The sequence below is a fragment of the Empidonax traillii genome, unplaced genomic scaffold (genome assembly GCF_003031625.1).
Source record: "Empidonax traillii isolate 1590-97213 ecotype Southwest subspecies unplaced genomic scaffold, ASM303162v1 scaffold161:size1573837, whole genome shotgun sequence".
NCBI classification, from domain to species: Eukaryota; Metazoa; Chordata; class Aves; order Passeriformes; family Tyrannidae; genus Empidonax; species Empidonax traillii.
Window position 1 is genome coordinate 732,631 of NW_020955354.1, and position 27,376 is coordinate 760,006.

Genomic DNA, 27,376 nt, shown 5'->3' on the forward strand with positions numbered 1-27,376 from the left:
AAGAAGGATTTGCAGTAAAGTAGAGACTTGGAATTTCTGCAAAAGCATTTGTTCTGTACTAGCAGTACTTTGCAGGGAGATATCCAGATATTTCTTAAGATCTTGAAAGCTTGGTATGAAAAATCAGATTTTCCACATTCCCGCTTGCAACTTAAATCCAGTGCAAACAGAGGTCTCTTTATTTCATAAGCACTTGTTTAATGCTGGCTCTACTTTTGAGACATTGATTTTGGTGTATTCCAGGCCAGGAAAATCAAAGTCACATTGTGAAAATATCCTCCTGAAATAAGTTATTGCCTTTTAATGCAGTTGTAAAGGATGACTTTTTGGTTAAGGCTCTGGCCTAGAACATGAGAGTTCAAGCTGAGTTCACCTCAAGACTGTGACCCTGACCACAACTGTAGCCACACCAGGCAATCTTCCTGGGTCTCAGTTTCCCTCCCAAAAAATAGCACCTGTCACCTTAGGCTGATGATTCCTGCTGAGTATACAAATATAGCAGAGATACAGAACATCTGCCCCTCGTCTGATTCTTGGCTGTTTCTGTAATGGAAGTGGTTACATTCTACAGTAGTCATAAACATCACAACCTCTGTATTACCACTTGTTTCTCTTTTACAGTCCACATCATGGGGGACGTGAAACTGGTGACATCTACCCGAGTCTCCAAAACCTCGCTGACACTCAGCCCCCCTGTCCCTGCTGAAGCACCAGCATTCACCCTTCCTCCCCGGAACATCCGAGTGCAGCTGGGAGCCACCGCAAGGTTCGAGGGGAAGGTAAGAAACAGATGATGGAAGGCTTCTCCTTTTGGTTTTGCCCTTTCACGAAGCTGTCTAGTTGGCTGCAAAGACAGTGAAGTTACCTCTGCAACACAGGACCTTTACTGAAGAAGAATACACCGTGTTTACCCTCCTGAGGGGACAGGAGCTTTACGGGTCTGTTTCTGTGTAGAGGAGAGTGTTCCAAAACCTGAGTATGTGCTAAGTATAACCTCGCTGAGCGTGCCAGGCACTGAGTTTATTATCAGTGGAAAACTGCTTCAAGGGCTGTCTCTAATCAGCAGATTCTCCACCTGCAATTCCACATATTCTCCTACTGCATATTCACACCCCTGCATCCTGGATCTGCCTGTTCACGGAGCTCCATGTGTGACACAGATCTAAACCTGCTGCAGCATGTTCTTGCTAGCAAGGCTAGGAATCTGTAAGCAGTGTTGTGACAGTTTTGTATCTGTGCCACCTGCCACAAATGTTGTTAATCTGAAAGCATAAAGAGTATTTTCAGAGGAAAGGTTTATTTGTCCAAGAAAACTTGTTATCCCAGAGGGCATAAAAGGTGAGTAGTAGGCTGTGTGTCCCAGGGTTCCCCTTTCCTCATGTTTGGGACATTGATCTGTGCTTCCTGGCATCCATATTTCTCTAATGTTTCAATCTTGCTTGCTCTAGCTATCTTCCTTTCTCTCCTCTTCTCTTATCCCAGTTCTTTTTCCTGGAGCTGTTACTTTTCCCTCCCAGTCCTTTCAGCTTCCTTCTGTTCATGTCCCACTCTGGTTGCATGCTGACAGCTACACCATCAAACTGACCACACTTTTAATCTCTGAAGTGATAGGACTTGTCCGACAGAAGCAGGAAACTGCAACTTTACTGTAACAAAAGCAAGGGCCAGAAGGAATTTGGGAAATTCATAACTTCTGAAACTCTACCTTAAACAAAGATCCAGTAGAGGGCATCTGATATTTATCTTATTTGTTTATGTAAGAGCAGGCCAGGAACTGGGATTTTTCAACAGGAACCATGTAGAAAAACAGGTTTTGGAGTGTATATGAGTTTTTAACTGCAAAAGCAAAACTCAGAAATAGTTATTGAATTGGACTTTATGAAGAAAAGCTGGCATTTTTCATAGAAAGCAAATTTCAGTGAAAGTGTTTAAAACAAAGAACAGTTTATCAAACCTTCAGTAATTTATTTTTTTTAAGAAACTCTTACTTCTAATGCAATTTTAAGGCACCAGTGAGAAACCCTTTGTGTGTATGACACTGGGCAGTCCCAATAAGCATTTCCTTTCTTACTGCTTTTATTCTCTTTCTTTTCCTCCCATCATTATTTCACTTTGATGCAAACGCAGTGAGAAAATGGCACCATGTTACCGCTTTATGCCTGTGCCACAAAACTGTTGCAGTTCCAACTGATTCTTCCAGACAACACTTCAACTGGCAATAACAGCACAGTGAAATCAAAGCTGAAGCATGTGCTAAGATTTGATTTTACATTTCACATGTTTCCTTATTAAAAGCTCAGGTGGGATATTTCCAGTTTTTAATGCACTCCGCAGAGTTTTTATTATTAAGTCAAATGGAAACAATTGTAAAATATAATGGCCTACAAGCTAAAGTGCCATCACTGCTTTGCATTTTTTTTAGATCTGGTTTTAAAGTGTTAATTTTCCAGGAATACTTATCCCCTTTTTAAAGCCACTTTGAAGGCTGGAAGGGTAAAGTCTGAGGAGTTTTTTTTTGGTAGATGGAAAAAAATACAGAAATTCAATACTAATTAAACTGTCAAGTTAAATTTCCTTGAAGGAACAAAACTTTGATTGAAGTCCTGGGTTACACCTGCTTTATGAAAATCCAAATTTATCTCTTCTGCCAGTTTGGTATATGAGCATGGCCAAAACCTTTAATTTTCCATTCTTAAAATGGGGATGGCAGCATTAATACTTGGTTTGTTCTCTTAGTCTAGTAACATGGGCAAGGTGAGGGGGAAGGCAAGTCCAGTTTGGAAGGATAATGTCACTTCACAGCTGCAGCTGCTGAGCTTGTGTCATGTGGCTCCATCTTCAGCTGGCTTGTACAGTGCTGCTGCTTCTGTCATTTTAGTGTTTCAGAGGTTCAGAAGGACAGTGGACCTGTTCAGAGGAACGGGTTCAGAAGGACAATCTTAACAAAAACAATTCATTAAGATTTAGTAATAGAAGTTACTCAACATACTTAGTTTTTTCTATCCTGGAAAATAGGCTACAGATGTTATGATGGGTTGTTGCAGTGTAAATATTAAACCAGACTGAGGCTAAAGGAAAATAAAAAGTTTTAAAAATGGCTAGACAGGAGCTTTTCTTCAAAGAGTTCCTTTGCAGTGGAATTGATCTTATCAGAAAGAACAAACACTTTGAGAATCCAAGACAGGATATAAATCTGATGTTGTGGTGATCCTGTATTCTCATTAAGTGAGCAAGGAAGAGAGGGCCCCAGAATTAAACTTTTTGGTTTTCTTTCCATCAGCATGTAAGATAAGTTGTGTGAAATGGCAATTCAAGGGGAGTGCAGAAACTGAGAAATAGCCCCAAAATGTAGGAGGTAGAAAGGAACTGGAGTTGCCTTTAGTGTCTTTTTCTCTTCCTCCCATTACCAGCCCAGTTTTCTTACTAAAATCTCAGGAAGTTTATCTACATATGATTGCAGATCTCAGTTTTCCAGTGTGACTTCAGCACAAAAAGTTAAATAATTTTTCAAAAGTATGAGTGTGATTTTGGCCTGGAACACAAACTGAGGGGTAGAAGCACTTAGTAAGGCAAAGGCAAGTTACCTTCCCTAGGTGCTCCCCAAATATGTGCTGCATGGACATTCAGTTGTTCGCCACTAGATTACTGAGGTGATTTTTAGGGAAAACATCCCAGATTGTTATGAAATTGTGCTGTGTGTTCTCAACTCCTTAGGACTTGATTGATGTCCTGTTCTTAATTGCACATCATGTGTGAGGTGAACAGCTCAGGGCTGTAATTCATGGCTTGTGTTATGTAATTCATAGCTTGTCTGTCAGAGCCTTTAAGAAATTCCTGGAAAAGGAGATCAGGCCAAAATGTTACCAGACTTTGGCTTAAGATGCTTCTTTCTCTGTTGTATTAAACACTGGAATTTTTATCAATGCTTTGTCATATTAAATTGTGATTGTATATTTTAATCTTTCTAATTCTTCTGAACCCCACTGGATGATAATGCTGCAGGGTGTGGTAATGAAGGAGATTCCTTTCTTTGCAGCAAATGTCATGGGGGTTTCTGTGGCAATGGATATGAAAGGACAGGAAAATCTTTTTTAGCCCATAGCACATGAATAAGCATCTGTAAACCGATGTTTAAAGTCTTACAGACTTTGGATGTTCCTAAATTTTACTTTCTGAATTGGGCAGGATAGTTTAAAATTTAATTTGTTTCGGTATCTCTCACGTTCCGAAACTCAGCTGCACCATTGCCTAGCAAAGGTTAAAAACATCACAGGAGACCAATAAGGATGTAATAGTTTAATTGTACTCACTGTCAAATGAAACAAAGCCTAAGTGATGGTCTCAGCGTAAATTGGCCCATCCTGGTGGCTCAGGCTCAGCTTTTGCTGGGGTTTGTGAGCCTTGTCATGTGTGTATTAGGAAGGCAAGCTAATCCTCCAGTTCCTTCTCTGCATTTAGAAGCCTAAAAAGTTCTTTCATTACTTTTTGGGGGAATCTTAGAAAGCAGATTAACTTTCTCTGGGCAGGAAAAAATACCAGGATCTGAAGTCCTGGTGATGTTGTGTAGGTGAATAGAGCAGCAGGATGGACTGACTCCAGCAGGGCTCTGCACTGGGACTGCCCACATGAGGTAAAGAGTAGGGAAGCGTTTCAAGAATGAAGAATGTGTTAAAGAGAAACACTCCCACAGCATTTGTAAATTCTTTCAAATGCCTGCTAATGGAAAATCTGATTTCTAATTGTTTTGTTTTATTGTGGATGCTGCACCAGCTTTGCATGGCAAAAGCTTTGGTATCTTCTCTTAGTTTGGGGCTCAAAGCAGCAATGTGTGTTTCATTTCCAAGCCTCAGTCAGCAGGCACTCCAGAAGTAAACATTAATTACAATGTATGCCAAGATTTCAGATGGCAGGAACTGACAGAAGCCCATATCATGTCAGAGGGTGATGACATGGCACAAAATCCTTTGTTGTTGGCATGAGATGCTTGCTGTTACAAGATGTACTGGGCAGCCAATTGCATGAAGCCGCCAGTGGATTTGGATCTGCACTTTCTGGAGTGCCTGTTCTGACCATCTGAGGAAGAAACTCAGAAAAGACCCATGTTTTCATGGGAGACAGTTGTCTGATGGAAGTGAATGCTGTGGGAAGGCTTGTACTGATCTGTAAAACTGACATGCACTGTGATACTCCCAGAAACCTGATAAGAAACACTGAGGCATGTTTTGAGGGAAAAAGAATTGAAAAAGTTCCCCACTTGACTGGAAATTTTATTTGATCTTTCCACAAACCGTTGAGCATTCCTGGGAAAAGTGTGGTGCAGTGAGAAGTTACTGAGACATTTTGTATCAAACAGACATTGGGGTATAGACAGCTGAAATTAAAAAACCCACAAAAATAAACACAAATCAGGTGGCTGTGAACAGCTTATTGCACATTGTGCTGTTTGGATCTTCTACTGCTGTGTCTTCCTCCTTGGTGTAATCAACCTCCCACTATATTCACTTACCACAGTGCTGGTTTTTACCCATACACATGTTCTCATGAGTAATACATGCATCATTTTATTTGGTTTTATTTTACTGTGTAACTCTGTACTGGCATACAGAAACAGTGTCTCAAATGACTTTCAGCTTTGCACAAGGCCAAAGTGGAAGTGGCTGCTCCACTGGGAAGTGGTTAAGGTGTCAGTCAACATCACTTCCCCACACAGTGTCACCCCAAAGATACTTCCTTTCATCAACTGACGCAAGCACCCATGTGTTGACACCCATTTTCCCTGCTTTGCAAATGGTATGTCCTTTAACAAAAACTGCAGGTGTGCAAGATGCTGCTCAAGAAATTTCTAGGTTGTAGACAGGAGTGATGGCCTGTGTGCTCCACTTCTACTTCTCATAACTTGATTTCATACCTGTCTGCCTGTCACCTGTGGCCATTGCAGTTTAACTTAGGGCTTTCCTGGTGGAAGTATTTAAGCATTCCTTGTGTAGTCTTTGTGCAGAGTGTGTGACGATGCTCAGCATTGCTGCACTGATACACTGTCCCACGCAACGGATCAGTGCACGCGCTGAGGCAACAGCCAATATTTCTGCATGTTTGGCAGCAAAGTTTGGTCAGACCTTTTGCAGAGCTGCTTCAATCTACCAGATGTTCAGAAATCCTGGACAATGCTGGATATCCTCAAATTCCACCCAGGCAGGAAAGAGGCCATGACTGGGGAACACTGACCATACAGTATCCCTGTTCTGAGTTGCTATTTTTCAGGGTTGATTTTCTTCTTTTGTATAACTGATCCAGTGGTTTTCAGTAACCCACTGAACTGTGGAAGAAATGTGCTATTTGCCCCTAACCCATTTATTACTGTGTTTGTTTTCTGTCTCCTTTCCCACTTTAATTGCTTATCTATGGCCAGCTGGGGACAGGAGTTCTCCCGGCCCATGCAGTGGCAAGAAGATTGGCTCCCTATTTTGATTGTTGTGGTACTCACTGTGGTAATTAAAGGAACATAAAAAACAATCTAATAATAATGGTGGTAAGAAAAATAGAAGTTTTTTAGAATACTTTAACTAATGTACATATGAAACCAAAGACAATCTCATATTATTTTGTGTAGTATCCACCCAAACCAGTGTTGTTTAAACTGAAGCCAGGCCGTGCATTTGTGCTGCTCTTGGTCACCCTTTTTTCTTTCATTCTTTACTTTTCCTTCAGTGTGTTTCCAAGTATTTTGAACTTTGATGTGGGAGCAATTTAAATCACATGATGAAGCTGATAAAAAAAATCTGTGTGATTTAACAGCATCTGCCTGCCCCCAGTTTGCAATGAGGAAACCAACAAACTGCTGACTCTGACAAGGGTATTGTAGGTGTTTGTTTTGTGATCACCCACTACTGTAATGTATTGTTGTAAAGCATGGGTTTGTGTCAGCTAGAGAGGACAAAAGTGGTTATTTAAGAATTTATCTATGAGGATGTCCATAAGGTTGATTTTGAAGGACTTTTACTTCAGTAGTGAGGATTTCTGGACTCGCTATTTTCTATAGTAATAAAACAGAAATCAGAAAAAAAATAAATCTTGAATTATGTATTGACAAATTTGCAGAGGAAAACGAGATATAAAATATATTGTGGTGTAATGGAGGTTCAGTCTTTTACAAAAATAATGGTGGACTAAATACCGTGACTAATCATAAAGTCCACTGTTTAGGCATGATAGCATAACAATGTCTAAAAAGGGAATAGAACAAAATCTAGTGGTTTCCCAAGAGAAAACCAGTTAATCAGCATATCCTAAATAGCTGAACAAAAATATAGTCAGAGATTGAGACCATGTAGGTCAGAGTAGAACCAGTCAATATAATTCTTCTTATTTTTCTTGTCCCATGATGGTTAATCATGAATCTCTCAAATTTCAACAAAGTCTTATTAGGTTCTTCAGTTCTGCTTTTAATTTGAAAAATATCATCATCTTTTCCAGACTAGTCTCCCTTGCTCCTCTGGGCCAGTGCATAAGTCTTTGTTGTGGTCAATTCCACTGGCAATAAAACTCATCATGTAACATTGTGCTTTCCTATTTAAATAAATGGTCTTAGCAGTACATGAAACATGACTGCAACTTAACGTAATGATGTTTTAAATTTGATTTTTTGGGGAATTGTGCATTTCACGGTCATAATATGTATGAAGGTTAAAAAAGACCTAGTAAATGGAACAGTGTGAGTAGCTGACTTTCTTTTCCCTGCCCTGCAATAGCCCATAGTGGTGTGAGAGGGATGAAAAAGTGGGGAAAGTACTTTGGTTGATTTTTTTTTTCTTCCAGAAATATGCCCCCAGCTTAAATTTTGTTTTTCTATCCGACCCAATAGGTACAACAGAATGCTTGTCATCAGACATGCATTTGGCTAATTAGAAATATTTTTGCCTTCTGCCATCATAAGCCAGGCTTAAATTCACTCCAGGCCTTTGTGTTCACCTGAGTGATGAAACCACAGAGGTCAGGGAGGGGCTCAGTGCCACTTGTAACAATGAGAGCCCCACCTAAAATAGCAAACTGTGCATTTGGCTGTCTACAAATGTGTCCCTTAGAGCTTGCACCAAATGACACCAGGTCACAACTGTGATGCAGGAAAAGAGAGTAGTCATTAATAGCTAGCAAGCATGATGCCTTCAGAATCTTTGCAGAAGGCCACATGTGGAGAAGGTTTATAATCCAAACACATCATTACTCACTGCGGTTTTGCTCAGTGCACACTCACTCCAGCACCCAAACTCCAACGCTAAAAATTTCAGCTTTTGACATGTTGCTTGGCTCTGTTCACTCACAAATGCAGTATGAAGTTCGGAAACCTACTGGGCAAAACCAGACAACATCATTTTTTTTCCCCACGTAACATCTGGACTCCCTAGTACCTCAGTGCCTGCTGAACAGCAAGAAACATTGCTGTGAGTCGTGTACAACTGAACCCATTCACGAAGGGGAGAAGCCAGTCGGTCTGACAGCAAGCAGGGAGGACTGGCTGCTCCCCAGAGGAGTGTGAGCCAGGAGCTGAGGGGGAGCCACTGATGGGCTGTGCCATCATCAGCTGGGCCAGGTCCCACAGGCTCTGCACACAGAGGGCAGTGCCACGGGCTCTGACAGGGTCTACCGATGGTCCCAGACCTGGCAAGCAATGAACTGGATCCAGGATTCCAAAAGCAGATGCAGCCAGGAGCAAAAGTAGGCAAGGCCAGATTGTCCTTCCATAAGTGCCCAGTTCAGTTTCTAATGTTCAGTCTGTGAGACATTTTCCGGTTACTGGAGATTACTGCATTTCTAGCAGGGGCCTGAAGCAGCACCTGTTTTTGTACCTAAGTTGCCAAGAGCTCATTGCCTTCATCATGATTCTTAAGCCAAAAGTCAGCTTTGAGTCAGTTCATAGTTCAGCATCCCACGTGAACACACATCTCTGTGTTCTTCTCTTATGCTGGGGAAGTAACCTTTGGAAGAGGAAAGATGTTGATGTGTTGGGGTAGTGCGTGATGAGGGAGACACTTCTATTGCTGTCAGAGATTACATGTCAAAACTCTCTGGAGCCAGAAAACCACGGCATTCCACTGATGGGAATGTCCCTGAGGTGACTCTTCAAGTATAAGGGCTTGGAATTGCCTGCCTAAATATGTTCACTTTATTCCTCTAGGAGACCTGACAACCAAGTTGGGAATTAAATCATGTTTGTTGACTCACAAGTTAGTAACCTGACCTCTGAGCTAGCCATCCCACATGAAGAATATGTTGTAGTGAGAGTCTAGAGATGATCTAAGCTCTTATACCTTTATTCTTCACAGGAGTTTTTAGGAATAGACATAGTGGAAACCTGGAAATTTTCCATTTTCCAAAAAAAAAATTAAAATCAGGCTTTCTGATGATGAAGAGAGCTTTATTCTCTGTAAGTCAGTGCATCGCTGTAAACCTGGAGCCAGACAGAATAAAGCAGTTCTTGTCTTCTGAAAATACTATGGCTAAAACTGGTACAAACTCAAAGTCAGCTTTGCATTGTTTTATTGCTTATATGGAGACCTTTGTAATTCATGGGAAGAATGAGGCAAAATGGAAAAATAAGTTGTGTTTCTTTCTGAATTTTCCTTATTTTTCTACACCTTTTCAAAATACTAGGGTAAATGTTACCCTATAGAAATACCATTTATTACAAACACAACAGATTAGCTTACTAAAATAATAATTAAAAGCCGTACTTCATGCCAAGTGCAATGTATACAAGAACATCTCATTTGAAGATGTGAACAATCTGCACACATAAACCAAAGAGAATGGAGAAGCAAAGACTGACAAATTAAATAGTTCTGCTCTCGGTTATTTGCCTTTTGGCAACAGAATATTGAGATTATTTCATCCCGCTCTGCACTTTCTCAACTCATGTTGAATCAGAGTAGTAATTTTCCTCTAGCTGCATAGTAGAGTCAAACTGTAACTCTGTGGCTTGAGAGTTTGCCATTCTTTCCATGTGCCCCATTATATGCCAGCAAACCTATAGTTATGGTGCATGCATTATTTAAATTGTTTTTGCAAAGCTTAGAATATGAACGTAGGGCACACTGTTTTGTGAAAGGTTTGTAAATGCACCCACACACGTGGTATGTGAAATCTAACTCATGTATATCATACTCCCATATTCATAAACAGACATAATGAATTACAAATAATTGATTTTAAAAATAAAGTGAATAAAGGATTTCTCTGTTCTGTGAGCACCCTGGAACAAGAGTTCAATATACTTAAGCTTGGTTATTTTTGTCTATACGAATTCTGGTGTTCCTTTATAAAATAATAACTCAGCAGTTCGTCTCTGCAGGGAGGCAAATATAAATATTTCAAAACAAAGTTATGCTAAAAGCCAAGGCGCTGGAAGAAAAAAAATATGATCAAATCTTGGAATTACAGATTGAAGAACTATGGCAAATGGTATTGTTTTTTGCTTATTTCATAGTACCACTTAAACAGCCTAATTCAAGTAGAGTCCTAGTGTATGTCTGTGGATGGTATTTAACACACACACAGGTCAGAGTAGAGCTGGATCCTTCTCTGCTGGCCTTCCCAGCTAATGCAACAGAGGAAACAGTCATTGTTACCCCCTTGACATTTATGTGGGGTACTGAGACATGGGGAGATTTACTGGCTTGTGCAAGCTCACACAGAAATACAGGCTTGGATTCAGAGCTGAACTGCTCTACCAGAGGTTCAGTTCCCATCCAGTAACTCAGACACAAATCTATCCTTCCTGGAGATAAACAGCTTCTGATTTTGGAAGAGAAAGTTAGGATTTGCAATAGGTGTGAATATCACAGCTCTCTAGGTGACTGCTGATGGACTGAGAGCATCACCTTTCCAATGGCAGAATTAGGTCCTCAGAGTGTTGACACAAAGCTCGTTTGTTGGTCCTGCTAATGGACAGAAGTGGAGACAAAGATTTGTCTGCTGGGGGAGAGCATTACACAGCCACAGGTTTAATGGAAAACACTCTGCTGGATTTGTTCAGACCTCTCAAAAGCAATGCCAGCAACTGCAGTGAAGTGGAGCTCTGCTGAAAGCATACGCAGAGTAAGCACTTCTTCCACAACCCAAACAAATGGAGCTACTTGTGAGTGCACGTGTGTGTTTCTCTTACCGAGATCACAGCAACTTCAGTTTTGAGAGAAAGCATTAGAAAGAAGAGGCGAGCCCACAAACTTTCTCTGGAACTCAGCACGTCTATAAATATTTATCGTGAACTGTTGAACTAGAAATTTATAGCCACATCAATTTGTACTTAGCATTTCAGTTAGTGCTTTGAGGGTTTTTCCTTTTAAACAGTTGTTGCTCAGCCCTTGCTTTTTATTTTTATTTTAAACACAGCCATTCATACATTTTACTGTCTGAGTTACCTCTCCTAAGCTGTTATTAGAGAGTGTATGTGTGTATTTGGGAAAGCTTATAGATTTTACAGGATGAAAGCTGCTAATGAGCAGTTGACGTTCTGCAACAGGATTTTGTATGGAAGTCTTAACTGTTTAATGCATGGCAGTAAAATGCACATAGTGGAATAAACAGTGCAATGAGAAATGCCAGTTGTTTAGGCTGTCTAATGTATTTAAATCTTCACAATCCAGCACTGCATTTTATATCCCTTTGTAATCACATCAGTTGTACTTTTTAATGAAGTTTAAAACAAATGGCACTTCTCAGCCCCACCAGGGAAGGACTAACCAAGCAGTTCACAGAACTGAGGAGAGTTTTTGTAGCCTATCCAGAGCACAGCCTTTGCCAGCAGACAGTCTTTAAACGAACATGCAACTGTGCAGGCAACTCAGCAACCAAGTCCAGTTTTAGCATTTTCTGTGGCCACATCCAGGCTCCTGAATTGCAGGAAACAATCTTGTCTGGTTGGAAGCTGAGGGCACGTTCATTCAGAGCACAGAGTGTTTGTTACCACCTTACTTTACAGATGCAGATTGCTGCCCTTAATTATGGATTTCATAGCTTTAAACATATTTTCCAGTAGCTGTGTGTTTTGGGCACAGAATGAAAGCACATTTTCTTTTTCTTTTTCTAATTAGTTTTCCGCAATGGTTTGTGCATACTGTGTGTCCTCATGTAAATTTGTAGAGATTCCTTATCAGCTGATAGCATGTACTGATAGGATGTACTGATACTGAATCCCTAAGAACAACATCCCTAAGCTAGGAAAGTATGAAGCTCATTTGTTCAGTGGCAGAGTCCCTACAAGAAGATAGGGCCACTAGTATTCAGTGACATGTAAAATAAAGTCACATCTCATTAAGACAGAAACTTTACATCAGTAAGTAAAAAAAAAAGGTTTTCAGTCTTCCAGAAATAATATGCAATGGAAAAATAATTTTTACAAGTTTTATTGCAGTCAATGTCGTCTTTAAAAAGTGTCTGCCAATGCAAACCCCAAATATTTTTGTTATGGAGGGATTGTTGCTCTGAAAATAACTGATGCTGTTTGGTTGCGCTTCTTTCGTGTGGCATCAGCTGAGTCTTTTGACCTGATGCTGTCCCAGTCTCAAGCTGTGGCTCAAAGCATCTGGATTCTGTGATCAGTTTTTTGAGGTAAAACAGGAAAATGTTTACAGTTTCCTTTCTAAGTGGGGACATGCACGTATTTTGCTAATGACGGAGCAAAATGTTGGTGTTCATTTCATCCTGTACTTGTTCGGGGGGACTTCCTCGTGCTCATGCTTGATCTAAACAATCATTCTCTACCTTTCTGAATTGTTACTGAATGAAGGATAAATGAAGGATTCACACCTGAAAGTTGAAATGTACATCAAGTCTTAAAAAGTAAGCTTGTGGTGGGAAGAGGGGAGACAACTTTCTCAAAAGTTTATTTTTATTGTGTTAAACTGTTTCATGTTTTAATCCTCTACTGCTGTAAATAGAATTTATGAACAAAAGTAGTGGCAAACAGAGGAAATGAGGCTGTCCTGTTGAACTGGAAATGAATGAACCTCTCCTGTTCTGAAACCTCTCTCAACAGAGTGAAACTCCAGTCTGATTTCTCAAAATCCCTCAGCAAAGATTGCTGCTGCTCTGACATGAGCACTGGTCCTACCAGGAAACTTCTGACATTCTCCTTACAGCATAATCCTAAGGGACCCTTAACCATGCACTTAGGTCAGCTATTTCTTTGCAATTTTTGAGCATTTTAAGCTATTCAGGACCTCAGAAAATTTAACACCTATGAAAAGTTGGTCTGTGGGAAGAAAGCTTCATCTTTGCAGTTTGCCTTATCTTTTTGCTTTGAGAAGAGACTCAGAGCCAGAGAAAATTCTCATTAAAACTGATGAGAGTTTCAGCCAAGAGAAGGCTGCTAAGTTTATCTACTATGTTTTGGAGAGATCTCTCATGCTTGTCCTTGCCTTTGAAAGCTTTTTGGCCCATACGTGTGGCATCACTGAAAGTTACTGAGACCTGACAGAGCTGCATCTTACTAAGTTGCTCACATTCTCCTGTGGCAGTGACTTAATTCTCTTATTGTAACACTATTTTACACGGTTCTCATTTTGCTGCCAAGACTCTGGACCTGTTCTGTCAGGATCCTCTCTGCTGTTCACTCAGTACTGTGCACTTTGATATGTGTATACAAACACTTTCTGTTATTATTCATGGTAAGAAGAGCAGTGGCCTCCCTGTGCTGCAGCTTCATTTCAGTCTTTGCATTGACTCTTGCAATTGCAAATTTGTTGGCAAGGAGGAAACATGGTCAGGTTATTTGATGTAACATCACTAAATATGGAAACCAAGTTCCTTTTAGTGTGAGTTTGACAAAGTCTGAGTGTCTCTGTGCCTCAGATCCTCAGCTGTGAGGTTATGAAGGCGAAGTTACAGTTTCCCAAGTGACAGCTACCTATTTCAAAACTGAAATTGTCTTGAGTTTGTACATAACTCAGTTTCCTGCACACTTCTACTTTGATAAAATGCCAGAATTTTGCTGCTTTGCAGAGACTTTGTCCTGTTTGTGTGCCAGGATGGCATCTGGGTGGCAGTGGAGGAAATAGCCTAAGCTTTCTCCTAGTCTTTATCCAAGGTTTATGGCATCTGACTGGTTTTGGATTGGCAGCCTAGGGAAGCATTTTTAAAAATGGGATAAATCAGACAATGACTAAATTTAAATATAGAGCTAAAGACGGACAGAGATTCAGTCTATTTATAATCCCATATTAAGTTCAGAGAACTTGTACTTGCAGGAAAAAAGGTCCAGGTGAGCTCTGTGGGTGGTTTGCATAAAACTCTTGTCATGCACTGAGTGGCTACAGGTCAGCTGGCTACAGAGTGGGGAAAGTAGAAAGGCAGATGTTGCTACTGGTAGGATGATTTATTAAGGTTCCATCAGAACAGCTCTGCCACTCTGAGACAGCAACACCTGTGTGGAAATGCCCCCATCAGCGTCACAGAGGTTTACAGCCTCTGGTTCAGTTGCTGATTGACATCCCAGCTACACACACACACACACACGCTCCTCTACACAGTGTGTTCCCTTCATGTCCTCTGTGCAGGAAAGGGTAGAATTCATCTTGATAGTGTTCTGAATTTCAGCTGAATGATGTTTCAGGTTATTTTGTCTGAAAACTGCTATAACAGTGTTACTTTAAACGCAATAAATTTAAACTTATTATTTAAATGAAAGAAAATCTAATTCAAGAAAAACACATACATATGTGGTTAATTCCTAAAGACATAAGTAGGGTTTAAATATTCTCTTAAGAGGTGCATTAACTGGGACTGGTGTTTGAACTCAGAAATTCTATAAACTGAAGGCAGCTTGGCACACAGTGCTACTCTGAAATTCCACTGGAGTCCTTCAGAAAAAACATCAGACAAATGGACTTCTTGAGGTTATGGTACCTGGGAAAGCAATGCTTTATTCAAACAGCTACACTCTGGTGACTGAGCACAAAGCCAGTACTCAGTGCACCTCTGGAAACTCCTGACACTGAATTTCACAAAAGAAATATGATTAAATGTGGAAGATCGAAGAAGAAATTCTCTGCAGCTGCTGTCTGCTGTGCAGTTAGCAGACCATGTCCTCCATGGATAGGTCATAAATTCTTCCCTGCTGAGAACCATAAAAACTTATTCCCCCAAAGAACTGTGGTGGTATGTGTAGTGTTCAGCACCTTTGCCATCTGCAAAAAGGGGTTGAAGAGACAGACACAGAATAAGCAGATTATGCAGAACTGCCTTTAAAGAGTCAAAATTAAAATTGGTGGGGTGCCATTTGCAAAAGGATCTCGTGTTTGGTGTCTGGACTATAAAATACCAAGTGCCATTTGGCACTGATGAGTACAGAGTAGAAAAATAGAACACACCCAAGGTTTACAGAAAGACCATTATTTTTTCTTTTATGCTTTAGGTAATGCTTTGAGGTGAGCATGTTTGTTCTTAATATGTATTCCAGTTTTGCTGTAATGAGACAACTGTGGATTCTAAACTGATCTGGAGAAGAGGCAGGTTATCCACTTCGTTTGCAAGGTTATAGCTAAGTCTCCAAATATTTAACGTGTTTAACCCTGCCAGGCAAGTTCTTCTTTAGAAGCAAGCTTTTGAAAGGGATAAGCTATTCTTGAGATATGGTTTGTGTGTGTTTAAAGTCTCAGAAGGAGCTTAACAATGTATCATGTCCACTTTCCTTTATCAAGAACATCTGCTGTTCATTTGTTAAAGCAAACTGCAGCTCGAGCCTAACAGGAGCTTTGTTGCAAGACTTTCAAAAGAGCTCTACTGGCCAGAACTGCTTTTCCCACCTGCACTAGCCGTAAAAATGAAATTAAAATCAAATTATACTGCCTATTAGGTGGGCTGTAATCATGATGTTCAGTTGAAGTCTCAGCAGTTTTATAGCACTTCTTTCCTAAGACTGGAATTAAGAGTTCACAGCAGTGTAAACTATTAAAAAAAGAACTGACTTTTTTTTCTAGTTTGAGAGCACAGCTCTCTCTACATGGACAGATCACGTGTTATGGTGTATCCAATTCTTAGCATCCTCTGCTAAGTTTGTTCTCAATTCCCCTCCCAAGTCTTTTGATCAAGGTCCAGATCCAAAAATCTCTTGGCTCTTGATCCAAGGAAGGCAGGGGACAGTGGCTAGAGTCTAAAGACTATGGGAAACACCTCTTTTTCTGTAGGATCTAGGATGAGCCCTACCCACAGAATACCTGTTACTGTTTGGACTGAGTCTCTTGGCATGAGAGCCTTCAACTCTATGACCTTCAGATGAGCCCATCTAACAAGTAACTTGCAATAAAGTGAATAATATTCCATTTTTGCTGAAACCTAGATACTGGAAGAAGAGGTACACTGTGCAGTCTCTACCACATCTCAAGTGTAAGTGCTATACACTGTTTTTTCCTATATCTTCACTTCTTTGACTAGAATTAAACTTACAAAATATGTCATGCTACTTAATCACATTTCTTCTGCTGCTTTCCTGATAAAATCTGATGGCTCATTATTCAAGTTTTGCAAAAAGTGACAGTAGTTAACTCCCTAGTTTTTCCCTACTAATAATTAGCAATGAGTATTTGCTATGCCAGATTCACAGGCAGCAGAATAAAGGTCAAAGTTTGTCAGATACTCTGAGTGGTTTTCCACATCTCTTGACGTCTGCTTCTGGTGTGACTTCTAATCATCTGCCCACAGCAGACACTTGGGAGCTCAGGGGTAACATCTGACAGCTCTGACTGAGGCTATTCTCTTTTTATCCCTTTGCAGCTTCTGTTCTCTGTGGCCTTTTCTGACATGTAGTTCCCAGAAATTGATGGTTTCTGGTCAAAGATGGGCATGGAACAGAGAAGAGGCTACAAAGCCTTCTCAAATTTCCCTCAGTTTTTGGCATTCCTTAATGTTAAGATAGGCAGGCAGCCAAATAAGCAAAACACCTGCTGTTCCTTTAGAGGAGGTCACTGCTGTCAGACATCATCTACCAACCCACTGGCCAATTTCTCTTGAAAGTTTAGTGCTTGCCCTGTCTACTGTGGTTGTGGGAAATAGTTTATTTTCTTCTGCTTTGCAGGTATTTTTATGCATTAGAAAACATTTCTCATTACTGCTTTTCTTCTTGTATGGTTACTCAGGTCATCCAAACCTTTTCTTTGTGTTGTTTTTTGACTTCCAGACACTACAGTCTAACTATAAATGTGCTAACTACACCACCAACCATCAGTGTTTTAAAGAAATTCTTTGTGTTGCAATGACTGAGATACAAGCTAAGAGCCTCACTCACAACAGCCTCAAGGGCTGCATGTCCTTATAAGTCTCAAGACAAGTAGAGAAGTCTATATTTTCACAATGCCCTATTTGTGTACATGTACACATTTACTCCAAGAAGTATATGTTGTATTTTTCTGTCTCAAATATAAATGGGCAGTTGTGATATCAAGCTGTTCTCACTGAGAACCAAGTGTCAAAAAGCGGAGTCACTTACCTGCAGGAGCACAAAACATGCTTATTTTGGAGTGTTAATCATGGAATCATTAAGGTTGGACTCTAGGATTATCAAGTCAAACCATCATCCTCTCATCCCTCATGTTCACCACTAAACCAAGTCCTCAAATACTACCCTGTCATTCTTTAACAGCCAGCAAAGGGGACAACTTTCCTCAAAAAGCAGCAAAGTATGAAAATCAGGTTGAAAGCTTCATTTTAAATGCATGTGAATAGATAATATTTCTGTCTTTCAAATCAGTTTTCTTTAGATGGATTGAACCACCCAAATGCAACTGATCTTTTATTGAATGGATTGAATACTACACACACGTAGGTCTTGATTCTGGGCTTTGTGGAATTGAGGCAAAGGTAGTCTATAGAAATAGCAGCACAACTGAATGCTGTGTGCTGACAAAATCTGGATGTCTTAAAATTCTGATTTCATGGGAGAGGGATTGTCTCTTCTAGGGAATTTTAGTCATTAGTGAATTCATATTGCAGCATATGAAATCATCTCCATGAGGGGAGTTATTCTGAATAGCAACTTCTTAACAGTTGTAATATTACCAGTCTTAGTACAGCTTTTGATGTGCCTGTCCATATATGATGTAATTTGAGGAGATTTTGCAAGCCAATAAATCCTTTTGATAGCTGTTTTCTTCCTGATCTCATTGCTTCTGTGTTAAATACGACCTTCAGCAGCAAAATGGGACATTTATCTAGTCCTTAACATCAAGCACTGAACACCTCAGCCAGTGTAATGATTGTAGTGCTAGAATATGTCATGTTAATGTTTGCCATCATCTCTAATAGTCTTTAGGTGTTATTATCAAAGTGAGAAAGACTCAGTAGCGGTACACACAGTGTCAGTGTTTCACGGTTTGGTTTATTGCTGTGGTTTTATGTTTATGTTCATTGTTGACCTCACTGGAGCCACTGATGTGTTTTAGTAGGCAAACCTATGGTTCTTTGAAATTAGTGTATAAACAGCTCTGTTATGGACACAGATAGAAAATCTCTCCTGCGCTTTTGAACAAGCAAAACAGTCACTGAATACATTTACCATTGGCAGTCACTGAGTGCCTTTTGCTTTGTGACAGTGGGGAATAGTTTGTAGTTGTGCATTGTTCAATAATTCTATCCTTTAGTGTACAGCTACCATGGACTTGTTCTATTTTTGATCCCTTATTCTTTGGGAAAACCTAGTGCCATCCCTCTTCAATAGCATTCCCTCAGACCCAGATGCAGAACAATCCTGACTCTGGGAGATTCACACACAACAGGTTCTCCCTTTCCCCTTGCTGGGTTGATGCACAGAGCAGAAGGCCTGTTTTACCTTAGCAGACTTTCCCAGGAACACTCTAAGTAATTGATGGGTCCAGACAAAACTCAGAACTCATGTTTGTGCTGATACAATGGCTATTTGCTGCTTGCTGTCAATTTTTCGCTTGTTATTGGTGTAGAACAGGTAAAGAGAAGCTGTAGCCTCACTGGGACTGGCAATACTCACACAGGCCAAGCTGTAAATAAATGTTATAGCCTTGTGCTGCTGGGCATTAAATAAGCAGATAAATTTCTGTTTGCTGTGGATTTATTCAAGGCAGATGTTTTTAGTGAGCTCTGGAAAGGCTGGGAGGAATATAAAACCTGCTACAGTTCTGGAATTGATCCATTAGGATCAAAACCCAGTAACCAGTGATTTGTTTAAGGGTCCCTGACACTTTTATGGCAAGACTATGTATTTCAGATAGGTCTGGCTCAGTTTGAAACACATTCCAAACCCAAACCTGAAATAAATCCTTGCAACAGAGCAATTCTGTAAACTTCTGCTTTCCCATAATTTCATTTATGACAAAAAATGAAAGAAAAAAAATCTGAGTTTGGGAAGGCAATGACTTAAACTTTTGAAAGGAAATGACATGCTGATTGCCTGTGTCTGTAATTTTCAGTGTGGCATTTTCTCAGTGTTGAGGTGTGGATGAGTAAAATAACACAGACACAGTAAGCATAAAATAAACACACATAGAAGAAATGGAAAAATACTTATTGTAGCCTCAGTCATGTGATATTGGAAGGACACGTATAATGGTGTACCAGAGCTTGAGGGGTCAGCTAAAAATGGCCTTGTGTGATCCAAGAGGGACTTAGGAATATTATAAAACAAACAGGAAAAAGGAAAAAAGGTATTTCCCATTTCTTCGACCCCAGTTGTTCCCTGGGATGGTTGGTGGAATGTTAATACTTGGGAGCTTTGAAGCTGGATTGAACAATACAGCAAAAACACCAGAAGGAATTATGGTAAACTGGAAAAAGCAATAAATATATTAAGTGATGTGTAATTGATGACTTGCATTCACAGGCCAGAATCTCAGCAGCTGCAAACAGATGTGGTTAGACTGATGTTTGTGAAGAGGTTGTGATGTAATGCACTGAAAGGTGGTTCTGCCTTCACATATTTCAAGTGCTACTCTGTCATTTTCCTCTATTGTATTACTTGATATACCAGTTTGAAAGCCATTTTGCCTCAAATATTTCAAGGAAATCTTAATATTCAGTGAAGCAAAAATGAGAAGTAGTAACTCTGTGGGTAAATCACTTAACCTCTCTGTTGGTTTCTTAATCTAGAATAAAAAGATGGGTTGAAGGGCATTGACAAGTTCATAGTAAGAAGCAGTTATTTGGCACTTTTTGTGCCAGTGAGCACATTACCAACCAACAGGAGTTAACAGTACTGTAACAATCTCATATTGATGCTTCACAATTCCCTTTGTCTGAAAATGAATTGTGCTGAGAAAGTTATTCCTTGGAGCCTGTGCTCTGAGTAAGCACTAAACCAATTTGCTGGAGAAGGGTTAGGGATCTGGGTTGAGTGGGAGCTGCTGTTTTACAGAAAGCACAGAAAAGAAAAGGCACAGCCACAAAATGGCTTTAGAAAGATGCTGTTGTGTTTTTTTAAACAGGACTCAGCTCCCCACTGTGCAGGATCCCACAATTTATTCTTCATGGAACACGGCTCTTGCTTAGGTAAAGATAGACTCAGAAAGAACTGGAGAAGTTTGTACCACAAGTGGAAAGTTTCTTCAGCTTATTCAGCATATTCACGCTCTTGGCAAACATTAATGTCCTTTCTATTCAGTAAGTAGTGTCAGGAAGAAGAGGTCATCATATCACTGGCAAAATTAATTTCTCTGAACTGATAGCCAGAGAATTAAAGGAAAGAGAAAAATTTGTGACAGCTGTAGGTTAAGCTCCAGCAGATGAGAAACCCAGCTGGAGTGAGGTGGGGCTGGATTCAAAAGGAAAGGTTTTGAAAGGAGAGAACCTAGGAATGGGTAAGGTTGGTTGGGTAAAGATTTTAATTTGGAAAGTAAGTGCTGTGCAGTCAGAGACAGCAGAGCTGAAATGAGGATTGGAAACTGAGAGGAGAATGCTGGGAGGAATTTTACCCAAGCCACAACCAAGCCTTCTTCAAATCAAGACACATCATCAATATTTTACCCACCTGGAGGTCGAAGGGACTTCCTGTTCAGTTGCCAAAATTTGATAATGTAGTTCAGAATGCAATATTGCTTCTTTCCCAGTGAGCAAACACAGCCACAACTATTACTCATCCCAGCTCATCTTGATCCACTCAGTTACTTCATGACATGTAGGCAAAGGATCAAAGAGTTGGAAGATGGGGAGTGAATATATCAGAGCGGGGGTTAGGAGAGAAGTTCTGCAGTCAGGAGTTGCTACGATGACTGGAGAAACTTGTTAACAATTAACACATAGTAATGCAACCCTCAAAGGGGATGGGATCTCTCATAAAGCAGAGAAAGAACCTTTGCCTGAGTAGTCATTTTGTTGGTGGAAATTGGTGTATGTCTGCTTTTCCCCTCCCCCCCTTTTTTTTTTTTCCAAGAGAAACACACAGATGCTCATCAAGTTGCAACAGCTCAATTGAAATCAATAACTCAGTTCTCAGTTACACCAACTGAGGATCTGCCTGCAGAACTGAGGGTACCATTACTGCCATAGCAGGCAGGGATATATTAATATGGTTCCTATTTAATGAGCACAGGACTGGTTCGTTTTATTGAAAATTCTTTTTCTGGGTAGACCACAAAGCTGTTTAAGTTGAGCAGTGTGTTTGCATGAATACATGTAGGTTCTTATAGTAGTACTCTCCCTCCATAATATAAGAATGACCCTTAATGACACTTTCTTAAATTGCAAGTCCTTATCTTCTGCTTTTAAAGATCAAGGCAAAATTTGATACGTGTCTTCATTTCTTGCCTGTTTATTGTCAGGAGCCACTGTATCTAATTACATTTACATTATAAGCCAAATCCTTGGCAACCATGCTAGAAATTTTTGGTCCAGCTACATTGCAGTCTTGCATACTTAGAGGTGTAGCAACACTGCTGCCCTTCAGTTTCTGAACAGTGAGGACCCAGGGTAAGGATTCTTCATTGGCACTGTCACTATGTCTCTGTGGAGAAACCATAGCAGTGGGAAGTTTTTCTGCATAGGTATCTATCTGCCTGACTAGTCATATGATTTTAAGTTTGACTTATCCAAGAGTTTTTTCATTTCACTGTGTTCTGCCATTTGGCTTGGAAAGAATATGTGTTTAACAGCTCCCGTGTCAAGAACTTTCCACTGCATTGCTAAATGTCCAACATTTCTTCCTGATATCATCATCTGTTAAGTTTTCCTTCTTTCTCCATCTCTCTCATGTCTTTGCAGGTCAGAGGATACCCTGAGCCCCAGATCACATGGTACAGAAATGGGCATCCTGTCCCAGAGGGAGACCATTATGTCGTGGACCGCAGCATTCGGGGGGTGTTCAGCTTGGTGATCAAAGGTGTGCAGGAAGGTGATGGTGGGAAATACACCTGTGAGGCTGCAAATGATGGTGGGGTTCGTCAAGTGACCGTGGAACTGACAGTGGAAGGTAAGAGGATACTTACACTGCTGCAGTGATGATTACAGAGTTTAATTAAAGGAAAAAGCTGAGTTAAGCTGTCTAGTTAAAATCACATCTGTACACTTGTGCTTTCTTATTGGTGCAAGAGCAACTTCACAGTTTAAGGCCTTTTTGAGGGATCTAAATGTCTACAGCTGGGTAAAGTGTGTGTTCAGTTTCTGGTGTGTATGGTGATGCCCAGCTAAAACAAGTCCCAGCTTTACAGATTTTGTTATAAACTCTGTAATTTTCATGGAAGTCACCACTCAGGACAGAAACAAAGGCCTGGACAGTTAGCATTTTCTCTCAGGCAGTAAAAGCTGCGTCCATCTTGGTTGCTTCACACATAGGCACACTGAGGCAGGGGTTTCTGGAGCTCTCCATGCACGCTGCCATGTGCTGAGCTGCACGCCTGGTTGTAATCACAGGCTTAATGTCACACGGGAAACAGCCAAGATCAAACCCAGGAATTTTTAAGAGAACATCTGCATATTAGATAGTTGCAAACTGCCAAATGTAAAATTTAAAGAGTGACGCAAAGCCAGGGAGGGATTGAAATCAATTGCACTGCAATTTGGTCATGTCAGAGTTCTGTTGAATGTCATAACCTCTCAGGTCACAACTTTGTGTTGAATTCTTGAAGCAAAGAAAACGATCTGAAGCAGTCCTGAAACAAACAGCATTTGGGTTCATTCACAGTCAAAATCTCTAAAAAATATCCTCAGAGTTCCTACTGAAATATGCACAGATCTGGCATGATTATGAATGCCTTCTGTTGTAAAAATCACGCAAAACCTTTTATGCCCCTAGTTTTAAGCCATGACAACTTTATGAGTTTACTTTATGAATCAACTTTATGAATTTACCTGGAGCTGGAGGATTTTTTAAAAGCTGCTTTTATATCAGTTTTTCTGACCTGGGCTTTGATGCAGTTTAAAAGAAACTTCAGGGCAGTACCTAATGACTGAATTTCTCAGAGTTTGAGAATTATATGGTCCTTATTCTAAAAATCCCTCTATGCATCAAGATAGCAAAGCACTGATTTTTTTCTCCTCTCAGCAAAGATGTGAGGCTGATTGTTACTTGACAAATGCTGCTGACACGCGATCTAGTCTTTCCATCTGCATGGCGGTCCTGTCTGACAGTGATGTGGGGTTTTATAAGGCTCTAGAACAAGTAATTTTTTTTTCACAGCCATCGGAGTTGTCTGTTCGATGCTGTGGCTCTGGGTCTCCCCCAGGTCGGTCCCAAAGCTTTCCCGGCGTTGCGTGCACCAGGTGGCGCTGGGATTACACGGCTGCGCAGGGATCTCCCTCCTGCGCACGGCAGCAAGAGGGATGAGCTTTGTTTTATTTACAGAAAAGGTAGTCAATCTGCAGTGTTGTTACTACTAAGTAGACAGTAACTTGCTAAAACTTGTTTTTGAAATTGTAGAGCCTAATTTTGGGACTACAGATGACATAAACTTACACTGCAAGTGTTGCATTCCTCCTTTCTGTTTCAAACCTGTAGAAATGCATGCTTCACACATTCTTTAGTGTCTATAATTCCCAGTGGTCTTGACAAAGCTTCTGACTTCCTGGTTTTCTGTCCTATGTTACAGGAAACTCCTTGATGAAATACAGCTTGCCATCCAGTGCCAAAACCCCTGGGTAAGAAGTCCAATGGCTTTGATATTGTTTAACAGACACTTGCATGTATTTTGGTAGGAAAACAAGTAAAATTACTCTTTCTAAAAAATCTCCATTTACCCCATAGCTACCATGAGAGCTGCAGGGTTAGCAAAATGGTTGAGGCTGTGAGGATACAGCTAGTGCTCCCACATGCTGACTGAGGAATCAATCTGACTGAAAACAGAATGTCCTGCTGATCCCTGCAATATTGCACCCTCCTCTGCTGTAATATTGCACCCTCTTGTCTCTGCTCTCTGATTCTCAGAAATCCTTCCCCACAACTTCCATGACCTGACATTGTCTTTATAAAGCCAGAGCAAATACTGCTTTAAGAGTCATCAGTAAGAAGTAAAAGCAACTGAAATCAGCCTCCTCTCACACAGAATTTAAATATTTCCAAGGAGCACAGCGGGTAAACTGTGGTCCAGAAGAAAGAAATGCTCTGGTTTGGAATAACTGTTACCAAGAACAGGCCGATGGGGTGATCTAAGCTGGCACATAAAATAGTCCACTCCTTGTCATGTACTTTCTGCACTTCAGTAAACACATACAATTGAGTGAATGCCACTGTTTTAAAAGCCTCAGACCTAATTCTTCCAAGAGCTGAATTATTTTATTTTCTAAGTAGTTCAAATTTAAGCAGAACTTTTTCTGATTCACATCCCTGGCAATGAGTCACCCTGGATGCAGAAAAAATCCATGTTTCTGATGATGTTAGTGATCAGAATACAGATAGTTACAACTGAAGATTTTTATTTCATCACTGATATGAACATCATTTATATTTGGTTTGAATTTTAAAATTAAATGAGATTACAATAGTGAAAATGATAAGTAAAAGAAAATGGTGAGTAATCAGGAAGGCTTTTACATGGTAAAGTCTGTACTGTAAATGTATTGCAGAAATACATGCAGGATAAATAATCAAAGCAAGAAAGGACAATTAATGTTGCTGTTATGTTTTGTTGTACACTCAGACTTTACAAAGCACAATCCTAATCCACTGCATTGCACAGAGTCAGAGTGATTGTCCTCATTTTTCATGCTCCCGTGTTTTGCTCCTGTTAATTAATAATTTCATGGTATGGCAAGGTTATGCCTTACAAAAATGGGGAGGGGGGAAAAGAAAAAAAATACACATTTCCGTCTGTGCATGTTTATGAACCAGCCAGAAAGCTGCAGGCCAGCTAGTAGGTGATTTTTTTTTAATGGGTTAGTATATGTGCACAGATTTGTATCTATAGGAACACCACCTAAAGAGGGTCACTAACAGACTTCTTTGATACACATTTATGTGCTTCTTTAGTGGTACCATGAAGAAGATGACATTACAAGCTGTCAGATTTTCAATTATATGATAAAGTGATTTTCATTTTGGCATATTACAGTCACCCTTTTCTCTCGGTACTTTTTGCTGGTCCTGTTGTCCATGTGAACCCTTTCATTATGGTATCATCTCTTACTTAGACACCTCAGGCTGCCTCTGTGGCAACCGTCATGTCTTGGCAGCACCTTGGACTGAGGGGATGAGGTCCCTGTTAGTATCTGACACCTGGTAGGAACGGTGAGGTACTGACACATCTTACTTGCATGTGGCAAAGGGCCATCTGGAAAAGAAAGCCTTGAAAATGGTTCAGTCTGCTTGAAATTAACTGTTAAAAAAAAAAGGAATCACTATCTGCCATCTGCTAATGCATCTTTGTTGTACCAAGGCTTCAGAGCAAAGAGTGAGTGTGTTCCCATTGACATTCACAGACCTGAAGTTGCATCTTTTTTATTTTTTCATGCTATAATATTGCTTGATGTTTGATGTTTTATGGTTGTGTAACTGTTTATGGTTTTGGACTGCAGTCACTGATGCCACCCTAGTTTCATTCCACATGTCATTTCCCAGCTGTGCCAGCCATGTAAGTAGAGCTGGGCATTTACACTTAACAGTCATTCACCCGAGATGGGTGTACTTTGGTTTTGTGCCCTCTTCATGTTTGCTTTGCAAACAGTGCAGCAATGAGATCACAAACAAAATTCTTCCCTAACCCCAAAATATTTACCAGGACATGTCGGAAGTGTTGCAAAAACAAGGTGCTGATTCATAAATCAGAAATTAATTACTGTGTCATTGCACTCAATAGCAAAACAAATTACATGATAAAAAACAGTGAACAAGTATGCACAAATAATCTATCAGAAGGCAACTAAGAAACAGAAAATGGGAACAACTAAATGCATACAGTGTTTCCTACCACTTGGTTTGCCCAGCTCTGCTTATAAGCAACTGAAAATGTCCCCAAGATCTGTTATGTGTATGATAGATGACAGTACATAGCATAATACTATTTAGTTGCATGAGGAGTCAAGAGCAGTCATTACCAGCATTTCCATTTCTTCCACTGGCCAAAGAAAATATTGAGTAACTACAGTCTTGGTTGCCACCAATTATATACCTTTGTTGGCAGACCACTGGCCTAAAATGCTACCTGATGTGTGCTCTAACCACAACAGCTTCCAGTTCTTCTGTAAAACCAGAATGTCAATTGCCTTTCCAGGGGAAGAGTTGCTGTTCCATCTGTGGAGCAGAGGCCAAGCATTTGGGGAGAAAGTCCACCCAAGTTTGCTACAAAACCCAGTAGGGTTGTTGTGCGTGAGGGCCAAACAGGCAAATTCTCATGTAAAATAACAGGACGACCTCAGCCTCAAGTAACTTGGTTTAAGGTAAGATTTCCCCAAAAATTTATGTTTTCTTTCTCTTTTGAAATTTTGTGACTTGAAAGAATGAAATGTGCTTGACGCTCCAAATGATCCTGTTGAGAATTTGCACACAAGGAGAGCAGTGTTCTTCCTCATTTTTTATGCTGAATAAACTCACAAAAGATAATAGTGTTCCTTCTCAGTATAAAATTCTCCTTTATCTGTCTCCTTGCTGAAAATATTTGTATCAAAAAAATCATCTGAAAGCACCAAAGAAGATCCAGATTTTCTCCTGGTGTCTTAAGATTTTTGGTGGATGAGGAGAGGAGGAGGGGAAGAAAACATTAAAAAAAAAGCCCAGAAAATTGCTCATAGAGCAGGGAAATGCTTCCAAGTCATCGTCTGCTTTGTTCCAGACTTATCCTTGTCTGTAATACAAGAATGCCAGGGTGCATATCTGAAAACAAGCAGCCTCTTGCTGTGGAAGCACTCACTGACATCTCCTCGAGTTGGCGGCTCCATCTGGAGTCTGCTGCTCCCTCCAGCTGCCGTCAGTTCTCCGGGACCTGCTGGCTCTCAGGCCAGT

At 40.3% G+C, this 27,376-nt stretch overlaps 1 protein-coding gene across 5 annotated transcripts in view; it reads left to right on the forward strand.

Annotated features, from left to right (window-relative positions):
* MYLK (myosin light chain kinase) overlaps positions 1-27,376 on the forward strand; it is a 202,467-nt gene that overhangs the window by 58,702 nt on the left and 116,389 nt on the right. For all 5 annotated transcript variants that reach the window (XM_027885106.1, XM_027885107.1, XM_027885108.1 and 2 more), the window contains 4 exons: positions 622-779; positions 22,210-22,417; positions 24,033-24,081; positions 26,649-26,814. In XM_027885106.1, the coding sequence (XP_027740907.1) occupies positions 622-779; positions 22,210-22,417; positions 24,033-24,081; positions 26,649-26,814 (581 nt within the window). The remainder of the gene's footprint in view (positions 1-621; positions 780-22,209; positions 22,418-24,032; positions 24,082-26,648; positions 26,815-27,376) is intronic.